Source organism: Trichosurus vulpecula, chromosome 9 (assembly GCF_011100635.1).
Source record: "Trichosurus vulpecula isolate mTriVul1 chromosome 9, mTriVul1.pri, whole genome shotgun sequence".
Classification (NCBI taxonomy): Eukaryota; Metazoa; Chordata; class Mammalia; order Diprotodontia; family Phalangeridae; genus Trichosurus; species Trichosurus vulpecula.
Genome location: NC_050581.1, coordinates 189,341,278 through 189,366,811, shown reverse-complemented (window position 1 = coordinate 189,366,811; position 25,534 = coordinate 189,341,278). Strand labels below are relative to the sequence as shown.

The following is a 25,534-nucleotide window of genomic DNA, read 5'->3' as shown; positions in this document are numbered from 1 at the left end:
GAATCTGGTGTGACTTGGCGGGGTAGGGGAGCAGGTAAGATTGTGGTCAGTCTGTGAGAAGGAGAGAGCAAACAGCAGGGGGTGAGGAGAGGACTTTGCTCTTAGGCAGGCAGGGATCCTGGACCACAGGGACTAAGAAAGTCAGAGGGACAAGGAGATCTTTGGTCTAGGCAGAACATCATGGATGGGAGGTGTTCTGCTGATGAAGGCCTATGGGACGGCAGCTAGAGTCTTCTCTGGCCTCACCATAGGGCTTTGTGGAGGAGGCCCCTCCACAGCACTTTGCTCTGAGTTCTTTGACCCACGGACAGGATCAAGGAGCTCATCAACCTGTTGTGCTGCCCACCCATCCCCCACCCCCAAAAAACTTGACTTTTATACATTTTAGCATAGGGAACCGATCATCTATTTTTCTTCAGACAACTAAAATTGAGAAAGTGTAAAAAGCCCTATCTAAGCAAAGATATTTAGTTGTCTTTCATTCTTGAAGAGGACCAAAATGACATGACATCACTATGCTTGAGTCAAGATTCATTGTGTCTGACTGTGGCTGATCAGACCAATATGAGCTCGGAATGCTCTGCCATAGGTCAGGCACAAATAGTCCATGAGAACATTTGGTGTGGATACTCTAAACTTGCGCATCCTGCGTTTCCTTTGAGCTGTTTCAATTCTGCTTTGCTCATAGAGCACACAGCCTTCTCTGATGAGGGCACACAATGCTGAGGGTCCTGTGTCAGTGTCTCCCATGTAACAAAATCAATTCCAAAATCTTCGAGAGAGCCCTTGAGAGTGTCCTTGTATATCTCTTCTGACCACCTTGTGAGCCCTTGCTCTGTGTGAGTTCTCCATAAAATAGTCTTTTTGGCAAGTATATGTTTTGCATTTGACCAGCGTGGTCAGCCTGTTGGAGTTGTGCTCTCTGAAGCAGTTTGAATGGTTGGCAGTTTAGTTTGGGTAAGGACCTGTGTCTGGTACCTTAGCCTGCCAGGTGATCTTCAGAATCTTCCTAAGACAATTCGAATGGAAGTGATTCGGTTTCCTGGCATGGCACTGGTAGACTGTCCAGGTTTCACAGGCATACAACAGTGAGGTCAGCACAACGGCTCTGTAGACCTTCAGTTTGGTAGTCACTCTAATACCTCTTCTCTCCCTACTTTCCTATATATTATAGATATTTTAGCAGGGTTATGTAAAATCCCAACTGTAATTCAGCCACATGCATTAAGGTAAAGCCACAAACATTTGTTGAGCATTTACTATGTGTCTGGCACCGTGGCCATAGGGCCAGTTGAATGCCTGTGTGCCAGGAGCTGTACTGGGCACTTATGATACAGAAATGAAAACCAGCTGTCCCTGCATTCAGAGAACCTCCTAAAAGAAGGCTGTTATATATACTAAATTAAGTGTATCAGAAAGTATGAAAAGCAAAGGAGACACCACGTGCAAAGTGCTGTGAGAAGATCTGAAAGACCAGTTATCAAGGAGGGGCTTTTTACCCAGGAAGCAGCATCTAAACTGGCTTTTGAAAGATTGTGTTTCAGCCAGTGAAAATGAAGTATGTACAAAACATAGAGATAGATGAAGAAAGCAATCCAAAAGTATTCATTAAGCACTTACTGTATTCCAGGCACTCCAGGAAGTTTGAGGGATGCAGATACATTGCAAGACTGTCCCTCCGCCCTCAAGTACCTTACACATTACTATAGGAGTGGTAGCCGGAGAGCAGCATGTATGGAGAGTCATGGAGAGGATGAGTTGAGCCAAAGGACAGTTGGTTGACAGGCCCTTTCCTAGAACAATGACAGAATAGTAATGCCAGGTTGATTGGTGAGCCCTGAGCAAGAGACAGAAGAAGGGTGGGGCATGTGGGCAGCAAGGTTGCCCGGGGTGGATGACCAGATGGGATGGCAAGCATGGTCTGGGGCCTGCTTCAGTCAGTGCCCACCCACTCATGACTCAGGCAGCTCAGAAAACCTTGTATTGTTGATGGTTTAAGTGGAGCTCCTAGAAAGTCATTGTTTTAAACATTAAAATGAGGGATTTTTCTAAATTAGGTGCTTAAAAGCAGATCTTCTGACTGCATTGCAGAGAAGTAACTAAAAGCTCAGGTGTGACCCATTCCCGTGTTGTTCTTTTGGACTGGTTGAAAGCTTTAGACAAATACTTGATTGTGTCTTTCAAGACAGACCGAACACCTGCCATGTCTGTCTATGTCTTTCTCTTTCTGGGTTGCTGTTCAAAGAGCTGTGAGCTGATGGGGCAAAGCTGAAGGCCTCTCTCTTGTCTTTTGGAAGTCTGAGAGGCCTGTTGTACTTCGCCTGTAGCTGATTGTACAGTCCATAGCATTGTTTGTGTGGCTTTGGGGGAAAGGGCATGATTAATGATATGCCTGGTGCCTCTCATGGGGTTTTAAATGACCCCAATTCCCAAGAGGAATTTGTAAACTTTGTTCATTTACAGTAAGGTACACATGAGGATTTATTTTCTTCAGAGCTTAGATTATCTCATCAGCTCCCTGACTGCTTTCTGGCTTTTGAGTTAATAAGATCAAGTGAAAGGCTATAAACCTGAAAGCTCCATATAAATGCTGGCTCTTATTAATCCTGTGAGTAAACTATGTGAAGACCTTCAGCCAAGTACAAGGTCACCATGTGTCCAGTCCGCTCAGATGCTTGGCTATAGCCTTCGGTTGGGCACCTGGCTCATTCCATGCTCCCCTCCCATCCAGTCCACCCCAAACAAGATGCAACATTGGCTCCATTTTCCCCCACTGTGATTCACGTAAGGGAAAGATGGAGAACTGCTTGTCTTATAAACCAGAATCCTTATTATGCCCATTCAGCATATCTTCGTTGCCCTCTAAGACCAAGGTGGGCTTCGGAGGGGCTGTAAAAGGCTCTGGTAGCCAGGACAGAGCCCATGACCAGGAGGCGCAAGCCCAAACCACCTTCTGCTTTGTTTTGCTCTTACTTAGAGGGAAGAAAGACCTTGGGCACTTCCTAGTCAGTCAGAAGCCATTGGTGAGCTTATCTGGCATTGAGTTAACAAGCATTCACTTCACGGCAGCTGTTCTCACTTTTGTAACTCCATATCTGACTGGCTCATTGTGCGGGCAAAGATCCTTGGGGCAGAGTCCAGGACCAGCAGAGGCCTGAGCAGGCCAAAAGGTTAGGAATTGGGAAGACAACCAAAGGCATATGGGGGTAGGCCAATGGTCCACAACCAGATGGAGCCAGGCATCAGCAGTCAGCCCGCCATGATGGGAGCCCAACTGCAAGGCCAGCACCGGAGTCAGCTCAGAGCTGATTGCAGGGTGTGAGTAGGCCTGAGCCTGTAGGTGTGAGAAAAGAATGGGCCAGCGTGCCCAGCTCTTCCCACACGGCTGTCCTGGAGATGGATGGGGAGGAGATCAGTCACTCACCCAGGCACTATAATTTGCACTGTAAATCATAGAACATTTTGATGATGGGTTTTAAAACTGTCAGTTATAAATTGCTGTGATACTCAGCCCAATTAATTCTGACAGCTAATGCTTTCAGATCCATATTTCTCTATTCTCATGAGTGCCAAGAAGCAGTTGAGAACTGCTTCTGGGAAAGAAGTGTTGAGGGTGTTGTTGAAGTGAAAAAAGAGGTATTGAGATGTCCTAGAAGGAGGCCAGCACTTGGCTTTGAATTCCACCTCAGGCAGCACTTTCTAAGTCATAAGTCACTTACCTAAATCTCATTCTCTTCATCTGCAAAGTGCATATAGTAATACTATAGTACTCCTCTCAGGGCTCGTAGGAGAATCAGATGAGATTCTGTAAAGGACTTGGTCGACCCTAACCCTGTGCCCTGGGAATGTCAGCTCTCCTCTGCATCTGTGCTGTCATTGCCAATCTCATCTGCTCCCATGGACCTAATTAGCATGTCTGAGCAGGTGACTCAGAGATCTCACCAGGCTCAGCCCCACATCACCAGCTGCATGTTGGACCTTCAGACTGGCCATGCTCTGCCTCAAACAGCACTCATCGGCATCCTCTTTCTGTCCGTTTGTAACCTTCCTGTCTGCCTCAGCGTCTTGCTCGCCCTTACCCCACGTCGCCAAGCAGTTGCCAGATCTTGCTGTTTCTCCCTTAACAGCTCTCCCTGTGGCAGACCGGCGCTAATTCGGAGCCTCCCCCACCTCTTGCTTGGACTAGCCACCTAATTGATCTGCCTTCCTCAAGCCTTTCCCTTTCCCAACGCACCTTTCACATAGCTGCCAAAGTGATTGTCCTAAAGTGCACGTCCGACCGCATCATTCACACTCAGTAAACTTCAGTGGCTCCCTGTTTAGGAGCAAATGCAAATTCCCTTGTTTGGCATTTAAAGCAGTCCTTCCCAAGCAGCCCTTCCTACCTTTCCAGCCATACTATCACATTACTCCACATTGTGCGCTCTGGAGGCCAGCGCCACCGGAACCCTCACTGCATCTCCTGCATCCCCTCTCCATGCCTTTGCCCCAGCTCTTCATGCTCAGAACCTACTTCCTCCTTCCTTTCACTGTTAGAATTCTCATTTCCCTTCCGAATTCAGTTCAAGCGGGTGCATGTTGTCTCTTCTGTTAGAAATTAAACTCCTTAAAGGTGGGGGACTGTTCCATTGGTGTCTTCGTCAGACAGACTCAGTTCTCCTCCTACAGCACTGTTGACATGAATGATGAAAGATTCCCATCCTTGGCACAGTTCACATGTGTGTGTGCCCCAGTATCAAAGGAAGAAAGCAAAGCATGGCCATAAGGACCTCGTGACTGCTGGGACTCAAAACGCCTTGTTTTATAGCAATGGCTCACACATAAGTTGGCTGCAATTTCGTGTATTTTTTAAGATCAGCCAAATTTATCTGCATTTCATTTGGTCGCAAAACTAAAATCTATTTCCAGACATATTTTTTTAAGATACTGCATTCATTTGGTTTTAAGCTGATGGAGCACTTAACTAAATATTACTGCCTTAACAAATAGCTTCTTTTCTTTCTAGCAATTCAGAAAAAGAATCTATGGGTGACTAAAAATCATCTCAACACTCTTTTAATTACTATTGATTAAACACAGATCCCTCCTAATAATTGGCACCACCAAGGACAGCCTTTCTCCAGATCATCCAGTCAAGGCCCCAGACAGTGCTGTTGTGTGTCTGCCGGAGGATCCCAGCTGCCTTGGCTTTACAGCCCAAGCTAAAGGGTTGGTTGGATAAAGCAAGAGTGTTGAGGGTGAGAAGGAAAATGAGTAGTCAGACCTTTTTTAACTTTAATAAGTATGCTAGTTTCCACTCATAAAATGTGTAGCTTCTCCAACTTGGTCCTGCTGTCACAGAGAGCAAGTGCTCATGGTAGTTTAGCTTTGCCATTGGCTCTTTGTGGATTAACCTTTCCAGCTGAGGTTATCAGTATTTCCTAGTCTTTAATTTTTAATTAATAGCTAGAGGAGTGTTCGATTTCCTGTGGATGTCTAATGGTGGTACTGGATCTCCTTGACCAAAACGTGATTGCCAGCATTTGGCTTAACAGTGGGCCAAGTATTTAAGAATCCATGGGTGTTATTCAGTAGCTCAAGTTATGTTCATGAGGGAGTAAAACCTTACTTTGCCCAGAACAGATGACTAATCAGCTTAGCTTCTTCCTCATGGAATGCTCGCGAGGACAAGGGAATGGAAGAGGAGCTGAGGAGGACAGAGTGGGCCAGGGGCAGATTTTTCCTGTTTATTGATATCAACAGAAGCCTCATCCATTAATTAGAAACAGATGTGAAAGTTTTTACTTACAGCTTAAGCAATGTGCCTTTTTAAAATAATGAGATGTTTACAAGCAGGTTCTAAAATGCTATTTCATTGTGTCCCATCATCCCCAAAGATGTCACCTCCCTACTCAGTAAACCCCAGTGACTCCCTGTTATCTTCAGGATCAAATACAGCATCCTGTTTCATGTCCCAGGCCCTTCATGACCTCCCCTCCCCTGCCAGTTTTCTCACACCTCCCGCCCCCACCCCCCATCCCACAGGCTCTTTGATCCAGTAACTCGGGAAAAACAAGGGACTCATCTCAGCTCTGGCTAGTCTCACTGGCTGCCCCCATGTCCAGGAGGCTCTTGGAACTCATTTTCACCTCCAGCTTCCCGTTGTCTTTCAAGTCCCTGCTAAAATCTTATCTTCTACAAGAAGGCTTTGCCAGGCCTCCTTGTTCCTAGTGCTCTCTCTCTGCTGCTCATCACATATGTGTACATGGTGTGTGTATGTGTGTGTTTGCTCGATACCTTCTCCATCAGACCGTGAGCTGCCCGAGGGCAGGGACTGTCCTTTGCCTCTTTTTGTACCCCATAGTAGGCTCTTAATAAGTGCTTAGGGACTGACTGCCAGAAGAGAAAACCTGGATTCAAGTCCCGCTTCAGGCTCACTTGGCTGTGTGACCCTGTACAAATTACTTAACTGTTTCTAGGCTTGATGACCTCTGAGGTTCCTTCTAGCTTTAATCTGTGAACTTAGCAGATTCTGCAGCCTCCCACATACGTGAGATGTGTGACCTGTGCCAGTCACTTATCCTCTGGGTGCGTCAGACAATTCTAAGATGTGCGTAGATGGAGGGCTTGTTCATGCTAGATATTCACCCACTGTCTCCAGAATCTTAATATCTGGGAAGGCCCATAACCAAGATTAGTGAAGTTGTGTTTGGTAAACCAGTGGTTCCCAACCTTTCTCCAACTATGTGGATCTCTTTTTAATATTAAAAAAGAAACAATTACAACCTCCCTCCCCCCTCAAAAGGCTGCTGTGATCTCAGGGATGCTTTTAAAAGAATTTGTAGTTTACTCATCATACAAGCATCTGTCTCCATTGGAAACAGGCCTCTCTGGGTATGAGTCAGAGGAGCCTGGTGATGAGGGGCTAGCGTTGCCTTGCAGCCTTCAGAGAAGAGAAGGCCAGTCAGAACGATGCACATCCCTCCTTAGGTTGATGCCACACCCAACTCATTTGAGCATCCAAACCTCAGTGTGGTCCCTGCTATGAGTCACCCTGCTTCACAGCTTTGTTCAGTTCAGCAAGCATCTGTTAAGTGTCTACTGTGTACCAAGTACCATTCAAGGTGCCAGGAACAGGGGGTGGGACTAGCCTTGGGATTCCAGTGTCCTGGGGAGCTCCGTCCACCGAAGCAGGTCAGCGCCTGCCTGCTCCATAGCCCAAAGTCTTAGAGACTCTCGGGGAGTGCTGGAGATTAAGTGCCTTGCCCAGGGTCACACAGCCAGGCCCTAAGCTCGGGTCTTCCTGGCCTTAAGGTTCAACTTATAGCCTGTCTAGCACCAAGATATGAGATCACAACAGTACTGGGCGGGTGGCCTGCTGTGTCTGTGATGTGTCCGTGATAGAAAGCCATCGTCTGGGCCACAGAGTTTGTGAAGGACAGTGTTTGGTGCACAAGGGTCCCTCCCACCACCCCGCCCAAGGAAGGGAGTCGCTGACTTGACTCTTTGTACCCCTCAGTAGCATGGACTTCTTTATCACCCCGGGCAAGTCTCTAAGACTGTTACGGAGAAGGTGCCCACCCACATTGGAGTCCCAGGCTCAGTCCCTACCCTCGATGCCCTTTTGCAAAGCAGTGTTAATGGTTTACTCCCCCAGGGCCTGACTAGCAGCTAGACATGCAGTGGATAGAGCCCTGGGCTTGGAGTCAGGACCTGAATTCAAATCGAGCCTCTGACACTGCCTGGGTGATCCTGGGCAAGTCTCTATACCTTTGTTCACCTCTTTTTCCCCATCTGTAAAATGGGGAGAGTAATGGCACCTCCCTCCCAGGGTTGTCGTGGGCATCAAAGTAGGTGCTTACTCAGCTCGTTGTCCCATTCCTTCCCTCCTGTTAAAATCCTCGTGGCTTCCATTAGTACATTTGTCCAAAGGATGAGAGAAGAGGCAGTAGAAGTCATCAAATCCAATCTTCCCCCACCCCGCCAGTGACGTGACTGGCCCAGGGTCACACAGCTGGGCAGTGCCGTGGGTGGCATTTCACCCCAAGTCCGATGCCCTATCTGCTACACTGTGCTGCCTCCTCCAGATCCTCCAAACTGTTAGTCATTAATCAAGGGCCAGCTTTGGAATCCAGAAGACCTGGGCTTCAGAAAGTGAAAAGCCAAAAGAGACCTGGAAAAATGATCTAGTTCATCCCCTGGCCTTCAGGTAAATAAAGCAGCCCACAAGGTAAACGTGTATCATGTTGGAGATGTCCACTAATGACTTCGTAATCTCTCTTGATAATGCGTTCTGTTTGTTTTACTTTTTTATTCCGGACTTAAGACACCAAAGAAAATGGACACGCCCAAATGTAGTGGAACAGGAAGCAAGGATTGTACATCACGTTAGAAATCTTATGAAACTGACTTTTCTTTTTAAGTTTATAGTCAGTTTAACGTGTGACTTTCAAAAACTGTCCTACTTGTCTCATTCCTTCTTTCCTTCCTCCTGCCCTATGCATTTATTAAAAATGCTCCAGTAACCCTCTTTTCTTTCTTTTTTTTGGTCAATCTCATTTCCCCTTTCCCTTTTCCTCCCCAACCCCCCAAAGAAATCCCTTCTGGAGTTTTCAGCTCCCCCTCAGCGTTGAATCTCCCCCACAGTCTGTATAACCTCAGCTGGGCCCTCATTGCTGCGTGGCCGTCCTTCTGCACTTTCCTTATCAGCTCATCGGCCCCCTTTCCACCCTGGCTCTTCCAGACCTTCTCCCTCCACAAACCTCCACGGCCCCCTCCCTCCATCCTCTCAGCTGAGAGCCTTTCCTTAGAGTTCACAGGCCATTTGGCCTCCATCTTGGACTCTGTCTTTCTCATCTCTTCTCATCCATCTTCTTTCCATCTTACTCCTGTCTCCTAGGACGAGGTGACCTTTCTTTTTGCCAAGTCTAATCCTTCGACCTGCACAAGCCACCCCATTCCAGCAGATTGTCCCTCTACCACTGTCACCTCTAGCTACTGGCAGCTTCTCGCCTGACTGCCCCCCCCCCACACACACACACACACGGCTCCCCAACTCGATCCTTCTGTCCCCAGTGCTCTTTTACCTTTTGTGACTGAATGTCTTGAGAAGACCATCTACAGGAGGCACCTCTACAGCTCAGCTTCTGACTTCATTCTCTCCAAAGCTGCCAAATCTAATGGCCTTTCCTCTGACACTACTGATCACCCTTTTCCCCTAGATACTGTCCCCTGGTCCTCCTGTCAGAATGTTCCTTCTCAGTTGAATTTGCTGTATTTGCCCACTAACTTGGGATGTGCTTCAGGACTTTGTCCTGGACCTTCTCTTCTCCCTCCAGATGGCTTCACTTGGTCAACTCATCAGCTCTGGATTCTCAGATCTGCCCATCCCACCCTGACATCTCTCCTGACCTCAAGTCTCTCATCCGCTGCATTTCAGACAACTCAAACTCAACGTGTCCGAAACTGAACTCATTGGCTTTCCCCCTAAACCTTCTCCTCCTCCTATCTTCCCTGTTACTGTAGAGGGCAGTTCCGTCCTCCCAGTCTCTCAGGCTTACAACCTAGGAGTCACCCAGGATTCCCCACTACCTTCCCCCTCCCCCCATATCCACGCTGTTGCCAAGACCTAGTGATTTCTACCTTTGCAACATCCATTGGATACATTCCCTTCTCTCCTTTGATTCTCTTTCCCTGCCTCCCCCTCTATCTCTCTGTCTCTCTTTCTCTCTCTCTCTCTCTCACACACACACACACACACACACACACACACACACGCACACACACGCACGCATCCCACTCCCCATGCAGACCCTCATCACCTCCTACATGAACTATTGCAGTACCTGCTGGTAGGTCTGTCTGCCACAAGTCTCTCCCCACTCCACTTCGTCCTCTGTTCAGCCACATCATGCTCCTATTCAATAAACTCCAGTGGTTCCCAGTCATGTCTGGGATCAAATACAAAATGCTCTGTTTGGCATTCACAGCCCTTCATAACCTAGCCCCCTCCTCCCTTTCCAGTCTTCTTACACCTTACTCCCCTACAAAGATTCTCCAATCTAGTGGCACCGGCCTCCTGGCTGTTCCACTCTCCTGGCTCCAGGCATCTTCTCAGCCTGGACGGCTCTCCCTCCTCTGTCTCCTGACTTCCTTCAAGTCCTGAAATCCCACTTTCCCAACCCCGCTTAATGCCAGTTCTTTCCATCTCTTAATTATTTCCTATTTATTAGATATGTGTGTGTATCTTGTTTATAGAGTTGTTTGGTTGTTGTCTCCCCTACTAGATTATAACTCCTTGAGGATGGGGGCTGGCTTTTGCCTCCTTTTGTATCCTGAGTGCCTGGCACATAGTAGTTCTGTAATACATATTTATTGCCTGCCTGACTGTACCAGCTCCTTATTTTAGCTCCAGTCACTGAAAGGGGCAAGGGCCTGCTAGGAAACAGCCTAAATTCAGGGTCAGTCAGCAGTATAGAATAGGGTTGGCCACCTGCAGGTCAGGGCTCTCAAACTGAACTGAAAGCCAGTGGGCCCAATTCCGGTAGACTTCCCATCTTACCCAGGAATTTTCAAAATGCGATTGATTCCTTTTATTTTGACATCATCTACGTTTCTCAGCGTATCTCTTCCCCCAGCCCCTCTTTCCTTTAAAACAAAGCACACACCGTGGAAGCACCATATTGGAAGAGTGGTATGCATCTGCGGGCCTCCCTTTTCCCCCACTGCCCAGAGTAGAGGTCACAGCCAGTACTCTATGAGGAAGGTGAACGCTAACTCAGTATTCCCAGAGGAGCAGTTCAGGGGGTCTCAGCTTGGCTCCCCAGGAGTTTCTTCCATGATTGTTCAGTGACAAAGAAGGAAGAAGATGTCTCTTCTCTTCGTTCCCTCAAGTTGTGTTCTTCCTGTTTCCTTTCATTCCCAGGGTTACCTCTGTTTACCGTACATGGCGTTGCAGCAGCATCACCTTCTCTCTGATGTGACTGTCCGAGGATTTGTTGCTGGGGCAACCAACATTCTTTTTCGGCAACAGAAACACCTCAGTGATGCCATTGTAGAAGTATGTCTTCAGTGTGGGGAGCAGAACAAAGAAATGGGGGGTTGTGTGGGCAGAAGACAGATGTCCCTGTGACTCGAAGGAAGTATGGATGATCACCACCAAAATGTCCACCCTACTTGTCTAATTTTTAAAATTTGATTTCAGCAAAGGTCAGGGTCATTTCCCCACATTTCTAGTTTGAAATACTGGTTCTCTTATGGTTTAGAGAAGGTAAAAGCCAGAAATAAATACTCTAACTTATTTTTGTGTGTACCTCAGTGATAAGATATGACTCATTGGTTACATCGAAATGGTTGTGGATAGATTGTCTGGGCCCACTGTAAGATGGGGTTGGGAGAAGTAATAGAGAATTAGACCTCAGTGGAGTTTGTGTGAGCTCAGAAGTGACAGAAAATTTTTTTAAAATTTAAGGTAGAGAGATTCTGAATTTTTACTTAAAGGATGGCCTCCCTTGTTTGGGGTCGAGGGAACTTGGAGTCCTAACCCCGGAGTTCAGTCTGGTTGGGCCTTCAGTCTCTCCAGGCCTCTGGAACCCTTCCAGCTCCAAATCTGGGGCCTACGAGCTTTTCTTTTCGATCAGGAGTTGCTCACCTTTTCTGTGTCAGAGACCCCTTTGTGGACCTTCTCAGAAGCACGGGTTCAAATAGCTGAAGGAAAGGCTCAATTTCAGTTGGAGGGTCATGAAAATACAAATGCAGTTTTCCCCCCATTCAAGTTCATGGACCCCCTGAAATTTCTCCGTGGACCTCTGGGAGTTCATGGGCCCCAAAATAAGAACCAACCCCTATTTTAGATTTTCACTTTGGTTCTACCATGCATGACATCCCCAAATGATAATACACGTGTCCATTCCTCATAGGTGGAAGAAGCAGTCGTTCACATCCATGACCCAGAACTGAGGAAGATTCTGAGCCCAACCACAGCCGACCTGAGATTTGCTGACGATTTGGTGAAGCATGTGACGGAGAACAGGGATGACGTGTTCCTGGATGGGACAGGCTGGGAGGGAGGTGACGAGTGGATTCGAGCACAGTTTGCGGTCTATGTACATGCCCTGCTTGCTGCCTCACTACAGTTAGGTAAGAGTCCAGCAAGTTGTAGGGCCTGGGTTGGAGCCCCCTTCGAAGTGGGGGCAGAGAGTAAACCCTGTGAAACTGAGCCTGAACTTATTACCCAGGGCACCTCTAATTACACTCTTCATAAATATTTATAAATGTATAAATTTATTTTTATACTTATTTTTATAATATATATTATGTTATATATATATAAATTTATAAATATAAAGCAAAATATAAATATTTTTAAAATAAAATAATAGAAATTATTTATTATAATTAAATAAATTATTAACTATATACTATTATATTCCATTTATATATAGAATTATATATAAATAAAATTATAAAAATAAAGCATAAAACAAAGCAAAGACTTCAAAAGCAAAAAAAATAGTTCAGCCATTCCTCTCTGGGCAGTGAAGATCTTTCAGCATACAAGAGACAGGCCACCTCACACGCCCCAGGGGAGTGTCAAAGGGCTCCCAGAGGTTTTCTGGGCCATTTCCTGCTTTTGAGATGGGTGTCACTGATGTTCCTCAGGCCCCACCTGGGCCTGCCTCTTGGACCTTCATTGCTTTACTCTTTAGGATTTCTCAAGTCTCCTCCTAGTTTTCCTTTTCGTAAGAAAGCTGAGTGACAAGGATCAGCCATCGCTGATTGTTAATGTGTGCGGCTGAGCAGAGAGCAGTAGATCGACTGCTCAGAACCCGTGTGATGCCGGGCAGGCCCTTCCCACCTGGGGGAGATGAGGATGTTGTTACCTCTGAGCTTATTGCTTCACCTTTCTAGCGGAGGAGACTGAGGCACCAAAAGATCAATCGAGTGACCTGGAATCATGTCTCTGACGAAACCGACTGGACGGCCTTGGACACCTGCATGAGCCTGGCCGTGTCTGACCACATGGCCTCATGAGGAGCCATTGCTTTTTCTTAATAATTCATTGTCTTCACATTTGGGCTGTTCATGGTAGAATTAGATTAAAAGAGGACATTCGTCCTAGTGAGTGAATTGAAGAAGACAGTCTTCCAGACTTCAGCCTTCTTTCCTCGAGGCTCTTACAAGTGTCCCAGTTCCCTTGTGCCTTCAGTAAGCAGCAGCCCTTCCAGGCTTCCATCAGAGGAGGACCACCCTAAAGTCTCTCCATATGACTGAGAAAATGGAATCAGGGATTTTAGGCCTGAAATGTGAGAAACTCCCTCTGAGGTTCAGCCGTGTTGGCTCCTAAACCTCAGATTACTAAGGAGAGTTTGAGGAGTGGAAGTCCTATCCAGATTCTTAGAATGCTCGGTTGTTAGTCTGTTCTAACTGAATTGATTTTTAATAAAACTCTTTCCTTGGTGATGAGGACATAGAAGGGCAGGGGAGGGCAGTTCTTTGGGTGGTGTTTGCTTCCTCCCTGGCTGGGAGCCCTTCAGCCTTCATCCAGTGCTTCCTTGGCAGATAACGAAAAGATACTGTCAGACTATGGGACAACCTTTGTTGCGGCCTGGAAGAACACACACAATTATAGGGTCTGGAACAGCAACCGCCATCCGGCTCTGGCAGAAATAAACCCAAAGTAAGGAGATTGGGGGGGGGGGGCGGCGGGGCCGTTGAGGCAGAGAGGGAACTCACCAGCATAATTCTGCAGGGTCTGTGGTCTCATTAGCCACAGCTGTCTACCCACCCTCCAGGTCACCTCTTGCCCAGGCCCCAGTGGCCTCCCAGTGTGGTGGAGGCCTTGCTCATGCAGTACAGGTTGACACGTGGGCTCCTCCTCGTTGGGTCTCTCTGGGCCAGGCATTTCTTGATCCCTCCCTGACTCCAGCTCTCCTCTTTCCTTAGTTAGCTAGTAGCTTGTTCACACTTTGCATTCAGCTGTCCTTGCTCTGGGATTCTTCCTCATGCTCGTGACACATGATGTCACAGTGCTTCCCTCTAAGCCTTTGCCCTGGCTGCCCTCATGTCTGAAAGCCCCTCCCTCCTTGCCTTCACCTCTGAAGATCACTGACTTCCTTCAAGACTGAGCCAGAATGCTGCCTTCTGTAGAAGCCTGTCCTCATCCCTGAGTTATTAGTACCTTCCCCTCTGAGATTACCACCCATCTAGGCTGCATTTATCTCATATGGGCCTATTCATGTACCTACTGGCTTTCCAATTAGAATATAAGCCCCCCGAAGGCTGGGACCATTTTTGCTTTTTCTTTGTGTCCCTGGTGCTTGGCCCAGCGCCTGGCACGTAGTAAACACTTTGTAAATTTTTATGGATTAAAGGAATGGTGATGTAGTAATCAAATACCACCAGTAAATATTGGCATTAAAAACACAAACCCTTTTTCCTGGGGGAAATCTGGGATCAGTAAAGGAGTTTTGCCATTTCTCAAAAAAAAATCCAACTTCCTCTCCTCGTTTTGGCTAGTCCTGGAGCCAACTCGTCCATTTGTGATATCCAAGGGATGGATGCGTGTGAACACACACTAATGGGCAAGTGCATGCCTGGGCAGTTGGCATTCTTTATCCACTTGGTTTTCTGTGTGGATAGTTAGGCCTGTGCATCTTGCCTAGAAGCCCCCAATAGTGTTCAGTGACCTCACAGACAGAAGTGTTGGAGGCCCTCCCTCTCCACAGGGGAGCTCACTTTCTTTGGGACTCTGGGCCAGAGCTCTTCCTTCAGTCTCTCTTCAGGTCTGCCAGGGTGGAGGCCTCATTGTCCAGCCCTGCCCTCTGGCTTCACGATCAGATGCCGTGCTCTTGCTGTGTGTGGCCTTAAGGCTGGTGGGAAAACCTTCTGCTCTGCCCACCTGTCTTCCATCCCCATACACCCCCGACACCTCTCCTGAGGGTGTCGCTCACCTAGTTCAGAAACTTTGAGCAGCTGCCAGGTCAAGTCTTCAGTCCTGGGTCTGGCACTTGGGGCCTTTCCCATCCGGTGTCTCACCCTCATCCCATATAATCTCGCAGATGGTGGTATAGTGCATAGAGCTCCGGGCCTGCAGTCATGAATGCCCGAGTTCAAATCCAGCCTCAGACACTGCCAAGCGAAGTGACCCTGGGGAATTCACTTTACCTGTATGTCTTTCAGTCTTCTCAGCTGTAAAATGGGGATAGTCCAAGCACCCCCAAGGTAGTGTGAAGATCAGATCACATAATATTAGTAAAAAGATCGCAGTGCCTGCTGCACACAGTAGGCGCTACATAAATGCCCGTTCCCTCCCTTCCCAGGCAGCCCCGAGCTCGAGCACCCTCTTGGTCCGTAAGCCCAGGCCCTGCTTAGGAAAGCCTTCCCATTCCTCAGGGTAGTGCCTGGCTCTGGGGCCCTTCCTGCATGAACCCTTTTCTCATTCCCTGTGGCCCCTTCTTTGTGCCGCTGCACTTGGTACCCCCTGCCACATCTTCCCATTAGCTGACCAGATCCCAGAAGGCAGGGCCCATAGGCCTGGCTGTGCCCCGCCTGTCCCTTGCACCCAGCAGGTGCTTCGTGGGTGGAACAGTCAAAATTGTGCTGCTTTGTTTTGCAGCCATCCCTTCCAGGGCCAGTATTCTGTGTCGGACGTGAAGTTGAGATTCTCACAGTGAGTATTACATCTACATGTGCTGGCTACTTTCGGGTTGTGTAACTGCGTTGGGCTTCATCCCGTGGAGGCAGGGCAGTGTTGGAGCCTACTCTCCAGTCCCCTACCCTGGTCCCCAGGGGATGATGTGAAAACTGCTTCTTTTAGAGAAGTAACTTTAGCTGGGGGTGAATGTTCCCAGTGACACAGGGCCTTGAGGCAGCAGGCCTGGTTTGAGTGTTGGGTCTGCCTCTTTGCTCCCAGGTGGGGCCCATCCTGCACCATCCCATCCATGGCCCCATGGCCCCATGGCCACATCTGCCCAGTCTTCTGCTCAGTTTCTGTTGTGTGTGCACTGATGATATCAGGCAGTTGTAGCGGGTGGGTGGTGGCCCTCTGGGAGTGCTGAAGGCTCTAATTTCTCGTCCCCAGCTCTGTCCAGAATAGTGAACGCGGCAAAAAGATTGGAAATGCCATGGTCACAACGAGCCGGAACGTTGTACAGACCGGAAAAGCTGTGGGTAAGGCGCACCTTTAGTGCGTGGCCCAAATTCTAAAGCTCGTTTTCATTGATGGATTTTGTTTCAGGGTGGCGGGACCCCCACAAAACTGCTTTCCTGGGAGCAGGTCAGCAAGCCAATGGGAGCCTGTGTGAGCTCACGCTTCTCAAGCTTCCCACATTCTATGTTCTTTTCAGAGAAAGGGAGATAGTTTGATTTTACAGGTTAATGTTGGTGTTGTTCCCCAAAATGTACCCCTTTCCTTTATTTAATTTCTCCTACTTTGTCACCAACCCCTGGCTAGAGCCTCGTTTTCTCTTCTGTAAAATGAGGAAGTTAGACAAGACATTGGATCTTCCATCCCCTGCCTCCATTGACTCTGTGTCATAGACGATTCCATCACCAGCATGCCCTATAACCAATTGCCACCTTTTCAGGAGAACATTGCTTTAAGTAGGGAGATGATTCCTGGCACATCCCATTTAGAATTAGCAGGCCAGGCTAAGTTCATTACTTGGTGCCTCTCCCTAAGGCACCTAGGTAGTGTCCTGCACTACCCACAATCAGTGATCACCTCACACCTCACTCTTTGAGATGCTGATCAGAAAGGCAGGAAAGCCAAGAACTCACTCCAGTGCCTGCCGTACTTTGTTCCCTCACACCGTGTCATCTTTTCTGCATACCCTGGGAGGTCATTATATCCAAGGACAGCCAGAGCTGGCACATGGTGATGGGCTTGGCTGCTTCATTAGGGACCTGCTTTCTGCTCAGAATCTGCCAAATCCAATGTATGTTGAGAGCTGCTTCGTGCCACAAACATGGTGACAGTCATTATGTTTCAAATGTCTGATGTGGTGCTTTGTGTCCTTGGACACTCTGTACCGTGTTGAATTGTAGTTGTATCCTTCCTGTGGTAGATTCAGAAAGCAGAGGAAGTAAGGCTCTTAAAAGTCTTTTACTAAGAAATGAATTAACCAGTTACTTGTCCATAATGTGCCTAGGGGCTGTGGGTGTCTTGAAATAAGAAATTATCCTTGTATTTTTTTATCATAATTCTTGATATTGGTCATTTCTAGTCGTTTAACAGATGGGATCTTTACCTGCTTTTCTGGGGAATCTGAGAATTTGGATGGGGAAAAGAATGCCTCAGCATTTTCACCAGTCTCTAAATGAAATCTTAAATTTCGTTTTGCATTGCCTTCAGTTATTTGCAAACATTATTCTGAGAAGAGGGCCATAGGTTTCACCAGACTCCCTAAGGGATCCATTATACAGAAGGGTAAGAAGCCTGATTTAACATAGGCCAGTAAATGCAGATTCTTCCTTTCCCACTATTCTCTTCCATCCATCTAAACTTTTGAAATTCAGACAACTGGTGAATGCTTTTTCTCCTAACCAAATTAAGACTTTTTCCCTCTCCTTCCATATCCAGGCCAGTCCGTCGGAGGAGCTCTGTCCAGTGCAAAGACAGCCATGTCCTTGTGGTTCTCCACATTGACCCAGTCAAACACACAAGGTCTCACAGACCCACCAGATGGGAAGCACTGAGTGTGGTGGTCAGAGCCTGCTTGGAGATTGGATCTCTCTGCTACGCTCGGGTCACTGGGTCCACACACAGGGGAACCGACATGCTGTGCTGTTTACCGACCGAATATCGTAAATGGTTGCTGTCTGCGTATTTTTAAAATAATATACATGAGAGTGCGAATGAATGTAGCCTAACTCGGAAGCATAAAAGAATGACCATTATGAGGTTGCTCTCTAGAATGTTTGTCTGAAGTGACTACTTTTATTGAAATCTGAGCCTTTCTAATTGGACCATGCGATGGTTTTGATTTTCTGATAGTGTACATTTATTTGTCTATAGAAGTTTATGTAAATTATAGTTAGGTTTTACTTTTTGGATAGACAAATGTGTATTATAATTTGTTCATTGAAAATAATATTATATATTGATTCTTCTCAGATTGGGCCCATAAACGTTGGCGGGCCCTTGGCTTTATAAGTTTTGAGCCCTTTGCTGTTGGGTTTTTTTTTTCCTTATTTTATTCTGTTCTAAATTAATTTAAGCAGAGGTGTAGATTCATCATTATATGACAAGGATATAAATCTGTTGTTGTTTTCCACACTCCAGGTCCTCTTCCTCCCCCAATTCAATTACATCTACCTATTTGCAATTCAGAGATGATGGTGGAAAAATGGGAGGTTTTTCAAGTTACTCACCTAATCCTTGAAGACTTGTTCTATGGCTGATGTCCTTCCCTGCCTAACCCTGCCCCACTTCCTTTCCTACTTCAGTCCCAGAAAGTAAGAAGGGCAGGGCTGCATTTGATGGGTTAGAACAGCACCCGTCCGTGCTCTTGAGAGCCAGGCTGTGCCCTGGGAGACAATTTTCAGGATGGCTGCTGTTGGTGTCTTCCTGGCCCTGGTCATGTTAAATCTTCCGTGTCTCTGAACTCTCGGCCCTCTCTCTTCTCCCTTTACACGCTTTGTCCTGCAGGTTTTTTCCCAGGACTTTTGTTCCATAAGCAGCAGTTCCTCACACTGGTGCCTGGTCTTTCTCCCTTCCCAACTGAAAGCCATTCTTCTGTACAGTTGCTCCCTCCTTAATATGTTTTTAGAAGAAGAGCAAAAAGCTCTGTGTAAAGCAGGAAGACCATCCCAGTGCAGATTTGAATGATCTTGGTGTTTAAGGGAAAAGAACAAAGCCTCTCACTGACTGCTTTATGACCCACATCAGGCCTGTTGTCAGGCTTGTCCCATAGGGGGATGGGATCTTCACCTGCTTTTCTGGGGAAAGCTTTGGCACCACCTTATCTGCTTTCCAACTAGCCAGAGGGCCTCTAGGAGAGGGGTTGCAGGAGCAGGTCTAGGGGACAAACCACTTTTCTCACATCAACATTTTAGTAAAACATCCCTCCTGTACGTCGTACTAAACCAACCTGTCATGAGATCACGCTTTCCTAACCCTCTGTTGAAAAAAGTCATTGGATTTTTCAGTTCCTCAGTGGCAGACTTCTCTTGTGTGGAGACTGTCTCTCAGGGAGGCTAGGCTTGTGTTGACCTCTCAGACACATGGTAACTGCTCATGTCCATGCTGGTCCCATAGAGGCCGCACTGCTTCATGGACACTCCATCAAGACCAGAGGCCTTATATTTCAGTCACATACTTGATTACAGGAAGAGACTTAAGGTGTGAGGATGATGACTGACAAAGGGAATGGCAGCCTCCCTCTTGTCTCCTCCTTGCTCCCCCTTACTTCCCCCTATCCCATTAGTGGCAGTTAGTCTTCCACTTCTCATCTCTCCTGTTAGGAATCCACTTGGCCACGTTCTTTGTAAAAGCTTTCTTCTCCCAAGTAAATTGTGTGAGGAGAAAGCCACACCAATTCCCCCAAGAAGCTAGCTGAGACTCTTAAGTATTTGCCCTGGAAGCATTTTCCTGGCCAGGCGAAGTTCCATTGGGAGTTTCAGAAGTGGTCTACCCTTACTGCTTAAACCCTGCATGCTGACCCTGGGCTGGGGGTGAGGGTTGGGGAGCTGCAGCAGTTTTGTCCAAAGAACTGTCAGTTGGAAGATGTTGGAGTAGATAAGCAAAGCTTGCATTGAGGGACCCTCTCTTATCTGCAGTGACTCTGTGTGTGTGTGTGTGTGTGTGTGTGTGTGTGTGTATTTATGGGTATGAATCTTAGCTCTGCCATAGTATGACTTGTTCTTGATTCAAATGTGTACCTCAGAGGAACTTTCCGTTAGTATTTCCATGAAGAAAAGTTCAAGTCTTTTAAGAAAAGACCATAATCTAATGGATTGAACATGAGCCATGAACAGAGAAGGAGGTTCTGTGCCCAATGGAGACATTAGTTTTGCTCCCGTTTCCTCATCAGGCTTCCATGTACCTTAGGAGAAGACTTCGAGCACAGAAATAGATACAGCTCAGGATCTAGTTTCAAGTGAAGATCTTGCTGTATCCGTTTCACTCCTAGCCTAGGAAGACTACAAAGGCGTTTTTCCTGTGGCTCTGGAGGTCTAGCAGGGAGCCGGCACAGCAGGTGGCTAGGGGTCCGGCCGTGGGCTCCGGGCCCGGCTTGCAGGTGTATCGCCAGCACAGAGCTCTTATTTCATTCTTTGGCCATCTTGTTGCCACTTTGACAAGAACGTTGGGAGGTTTGAGGGTATGCATTGAAGACCTAGCCAGAAGTGCATAGAGTTGTGGATTTTGAGGAGAGCTCTGAAATGAGCCTTTGCCTCCCCATCCACCAGTGGGCATGGATGCACCCCCTTTATCCACGTGCAGCCTGTCCAGGTAGGTGATGCTGCTGGAACAGGCCGGGGAGAAAACACTTGTCATTCCAAAACAAGTCCTCAGTAGCAGGTGTTTATGTTAACTGGCACACGTGTTGGGAAGGACCATCCAGGTGAGTGTCACACCTTCAAGAGGGAGATATTCAGCACTCGAATTAAGGCTCATTGTAATTGTGTAGAACCCATGATTTCCCCCAAAAAAAATCCTGTAAGAATCACGTGTGTATATCTGCTTGTCCAGTATAACTCTGCTCCCCACAAGCCCATCCAGTGAGTGATGTGCCAGCCCCTCAGACTAACTCGTTCTTCTTCTGCTTTAAAAAAATCTTTTTAAAGCAATAACCATACTGCTGTGATGTGCTTGGAGGTAAACTGAGCCCAGGCTTCTGTTTTCTCAAGGAAATCAGTGTTTATAACTATTCTTATTCTGTTTCTCTTGTATGGCTTTTGGGGGGGGTGGTGCCACGGGGTGAGTGAGTGTTGAGACCAAGGTCTGTAGATGCCTAGGTTAGTCAATCGAGAACAGTATTTAATCCTCTGACAGGATTCTTTTGGAAAGCGGCTGGGTATTATCAATGAATGATCTGAGGGTTTAAAGTTTCAAATGAAGAGATACTGTTCTTTGGAGCAGATGGGAGTTTGTCTGGAGGGCTCTTGGGGCTGGTTTGTATTAAGTAGGACAAGCGCTGGGCAAGGCAGAGCTTTTAGCCAGTTGCTTTTCTTCAATAGCTGTGCATCATTGAGGCTGTTGGAGCTGGTAAACCAAGTACTTAATCACTGTCAGGTTTGGGGGCTAAGCACACTGGCCCCGTACCTTTGGGGATCTCTTGTCCCAGAGGCTTGTAAGGAAATTGGACTTTGTTGGGCTAATGTAGCTGAGAAGCTAGTGACTGCAACAGTACCCCTGCCATCCCCCCAGCCTCCCTCACTGTTTGGTGCCCTGGGCTTTGGGGCAGAGGGCCTGCTTTGGGGATGGACACTTGAGGAGACCGGCAGTGTAGCCTCTAAACCTTATGCAATCCAGCCAGATGCTGGAGGAATCTTTCTATGTAGCATAATGTAGGAATGGGAGTTTCCTCATTCAGAATGCCCTGACATACATGATCTTGAAAGGTTTTTTTCACAACCCAAAGGACAGTGAAGAGAAAAACAGATCTGGGCTTATCAATACACCAATAGTTGTGTTTTAAAGTGACTTACTGATAGCATCATGATGCGAAGTTTCCGCCCCTGATTGCTCCCAAACAAGATACTGTGTGCATGCCCACAAACTGGCCTGTTTTCTGAAATGTCAGTACATTTGTACTTTGCAGAGCCGCTTTCAAATTCGCTTTTTTCCTTATTGGTTAAAGAAGGGAGACTATATTGAAATCATGTAAATGGGGCACGGTTTACCTAGTTCCTTTCCACCTTTCTTTGTCCACTGACTACTCACATGTATCTTGAGCTTCTCACAATGTTACGAGGGATAACGCTCATGCATTTCAGTCTGATGCTGGAGTGGCAGGATGGGATTGAATTTCTCAGGAGGCTTCCAAGTTTGAAGGGCCATTTTACATTGTTTCGTGAAATGTTTTAATGTTTTACAACTGGACCAATCATATTTTAAAAAATCAAATGTCAGTGTTTGTGATCCCCTGACTGTTAGTGTCTAAATTCCGGAAGCATTTCATTACCGAGAAGATGAATTCTTTTAGTGGTCATAAGACAGCTTTAACATTGGAGACTAAAAAACTCGCCACTGTCTCCACCAAGGAAGTCAAATGTGAAGGGGCCACAGGTGGGGTCCACATGTGTGTGAGGCAGTCCTCCTTAAATAGCGAGCTTTATCATTGTAAAAATGCCTTCAGTCTGTAACCCTATTGTCCAATTATGCTGAACTGTAAAGCACTATATTCTTTCACAGAGAAAAAATGAAAATAAAATCGTGGTGTTCCTGCCCTCGCTCCTCCATGGCTGACTTGTCTTTCCTCTCCCCGACCAGGGCTGCCTTGGCTTTCCTCAAGACAAGCCTGTTTCTAGGGACAAGCAGAGAGAATACATGAATGGGCGCCCGGAACTTTTCCTACATTGTCTGCTCTTGGCAAAGGGCTCACTCATGTTTCCGTTACTTGTAGAAAAGCCTGACAAAAATGGGTAGCGGCCAGCTGCAGCCTGTGGGGATGATGGGAGGGGATTTTGAGAACAGTGAGCCACAAAATAAGATGGGGTTCCACTCTCGGCTCATCCCTCTATCCTCTGCACCCCTTTCTGTGCTCAGCCCAAGCGGTCTCATGCCCATTTTTGTGACTGTTCGGGATCATCCTTATCAGAGCTGTTGGGAATGCGGTTAATTCAGTTTGCTGTGTTCTGCCCTGCCTTTTCTAACTGATGGCATTCCCTCGGTGAATTAAGAAGCTCAGGGCCAGACTCCCGCTGAGCTGGGTGCCCCTCTCTTCTCTCCCCTCCCCCCTGCCCTGGGGCCTGCCTCCCTCATTCTCCCCCAGCCAAACTCCATCTCATTTGGAGGTCCTGGGATGCTGCCTTTGGGAAGTTCTCCAAGCTCCCTGCCCCCACCCCGATTTTCCAGCCAGCCTAGCAAGCTGCTGTTCTCACCCTCTGCCTGCCCTCCCCACCCTGCTGCCTTTGTTAACTGGGCTGTGCTGCACGTTAAAGAGTAAGCATTTGTCTGGGTGTCCTATGTCCCCCATCCCCACCCCACCCCCAACTACCCCTCCTTGTCCTGGCAGCCTCTGGGGCCTGACCTCAGCCATCTACCCCTCCTCCTAGCTTTGAAGCTCCCCCCTGGGTGTGATGGGTTCCCACCACCCCTTCCTGATTCTGGGGGGCAGTGTCGATGGGTGGGCTGAGGGTTGGGAGCCTGGGGCCTTTTCTGGGATGGCTGGCTGAGGTGGGTGGGTGCGGAAGGCTGCTCTTGGTAGGTTGAGGCGGTCTTGCTGGGGGAGGGGAGAGGAGGGGAGCTGGGGGAAGTGGGGCTCGCTCTAGGGATGAGTTCCAGGAGGTAGAACCAGGGCCCTCCCCCTCACTTGAGCCTCTCCTTTGAAAATCCCATTTGATTCCCAGCCCTGACCATCCCCCCTTCCTGAGGATCCTGCAGGCACCCAGGAGGGGGGAAGCATTCCAGGCAGAGGGGGAGGGAATTCCCCTTCTGGAGGCGCAGCCCTAAGACAAAAGGCCCCCAGCCTGGCAGGGCCACCCCCAGCCATGGTTCTTGTAGGTTGGGGTTCTTGCCCCCGGCCCCAGTCTGAGGCCCCAGGCAGGGGAGAGAAGGGTGGACATAATTTAACTTTCCTTTGTTTGGTCGCTGTTTGTGTTTCTAAAGAGCTGTTTCTTTACATTTCTAGCGCTTCACCAAAAATAAAAACTAGATTCCTCAACGAAGAAAAAAAAAATCTGTTTCCTCTATCCATGCCAAAGCTGCCATGTGGGGAGGAGGCATTCTCCTGTTCCCTCTCCAAAGCAACCCTGGGCCCACGAACTTGGGGCACACACACACCTGGATTTCAATCTAATTGGTTTTCTTGGGGTACGTGTGTACACACACACAACTGGATTTCAGTATAATTGGCTTTCTTTGTAATTCTGCTTTTTATTTTATGCATTTGAAAACATTCCAAAAGGAATGCTGGGACTTCATGGGACTGCCTGGGGAGGTCCATGACAAAAGAAGGTTTAAAGAGCCCCGGTTGCAGAATGAGAATGCCAAATCCTTCTTAAGATTCCCTCTAAAAAGCCTCTTTTACCTGTTCCCACCCACTTCTCCCTGGCTCTCTCCAAAAGCTGACAATTTTGATTAACAATCTGGATGGTCAGATGAAAGGTTAGGGATGTCAGGCTCTTTGGAAGCCTTTCAGCATTATAGAAATGTTAGCCATTATTAAGAGGCAGGCAGCAGGGGGACTGGGGGGTTCCAAGCCCTTCTCCTGCCTCGCTGCCCCCCCTCCTTCCAAGCTTAGCCCAGGACTCAAACCTGCCCCTGGCATTTGCTTTGGAGGAACAAATCTCACTGTTCCCATGGCAACCAGCATGGCTAGAGTGGGCCTCACCATCTTCAAACAATGTAATATCAGCTAGCATTTGTATAGCCCTCGAAGGCTTACACGGGGCTTCACAAATATTCTCTCATTTTGAGCCTCGCAACAACCCGATGAGGTGGGGGCTATTACTGAGGCCGAGGGCAGTTACATTATTTGCCTGGGGTCACTCAGCTAGTGTCTGGTCAGATTTGAACTCTGGGGTCTCCCTTACTCGGCCAACAATCTATCCGCTGGGCCACCTAGACTCTACAGAGGGACCCTTGCCTTTGTATTGCGTAGGAAATGAACAAAAAATTCCTTTATGATAAACAAGTAGGGAAGTTGTGGAAATGTTCAGTGCGTTTGAGCAAGTCACCTCATTTCCTGAGTGCCCCCAACATTTTTCCAACCTTGCAGTCATCATCCTACTCCAACGCTCACCCTGCACTGAAGGTAGGCCTGGGTTTTCAAAGGCCGTGCCAACGGAGGGGGTACAGCTTTAGGGGGGGGCCTTCCCAAGCTGGAAAGGTAACAGTCCTGTAGGCGACAGGGCCAGCCTCGATGAGTTTGGGAAGGCTTGTCACCTTTGGTGATGTCACAGTGGACAGTGCCCGCCAGATCATCAAAGTATGAAAGAGAGAGCGCCACACCTGGGGTCAGGAGAACCTGGGTTCAAATTCATCCCCATACACACTGGCTTTATAACCCACAGCAAGTCACTTAAGCTGGCTGCCTTGGGTTCCCCACGTGTGAAATGAGGATAATCACAGCACGCTCTCCCAGGGTGGCTGTAAGGAAGAAGTGTAATAAAATTTGTAAAATGCTCGGCAAATGCTGTCTATACCCATCTATCTGTCCTCGTTCTTAGGGATGGTGAGCCACACTGCCGCCTGCACACCTGCGTTCATCAGTATCACCAGAGTCTTCGAGGAGGCCAGATGGCCCATGCTGAATTGGATTTACTTGATTTGGGTCAAAATGAAGCAGAGCAGTGGGCGAATAACGTGAGATGGATTAAATCATCTCCTTTGTCCCTCAACAGTCAGTCTTGTGAAATACGATCTGTATAATCCCCATCTCACAGGTAA

General features: G+C 47.7%; 1 protein-coding gene across 1 annotated transcript in view; it reads left to right on the top strand.

Moving 5' to 3' along the window:
* The window catches only part of AVL9 (AVL9 cell migration associated), a 70,232-nt gene extending 47,849 nt beyond the window's left edge, over positions 1 to 22,383 (top strand). The window contains exons 11-16 of the mRNA XM_036738387.1: positions 10,904 to 11,038; positions 11,898 to 12,117; positions 13,540 to 13,657; positions 15,596 to 15,649; positions 16,061 to 16,149; positions 17,561 to 22,383. Of these exons, the coding sequence (XP_036594282.1) occupies positions 10,904 to 11,038; positions 11,898 to 12,117; positions 13,540 to 13,657; positions 15,596 to 15,649; positions 16,061 to 16,149; positions 17,561 to 17,676 (732 nt within the window). The 3' untranslated portion in view covers positions 17,677 to 22,383. The remainder of the gene's footprint in view (positions 1 to 10,903; positions 11,039 to 11,897; positions 12,118 to 13,539; positions 13,658 to 15,595; positions 15,650 to 16,060; positions 16,150 to 17,560) is intronic.
* Positions 22,384 to 25,534: the final 3,151 nt, after the last annotated feature.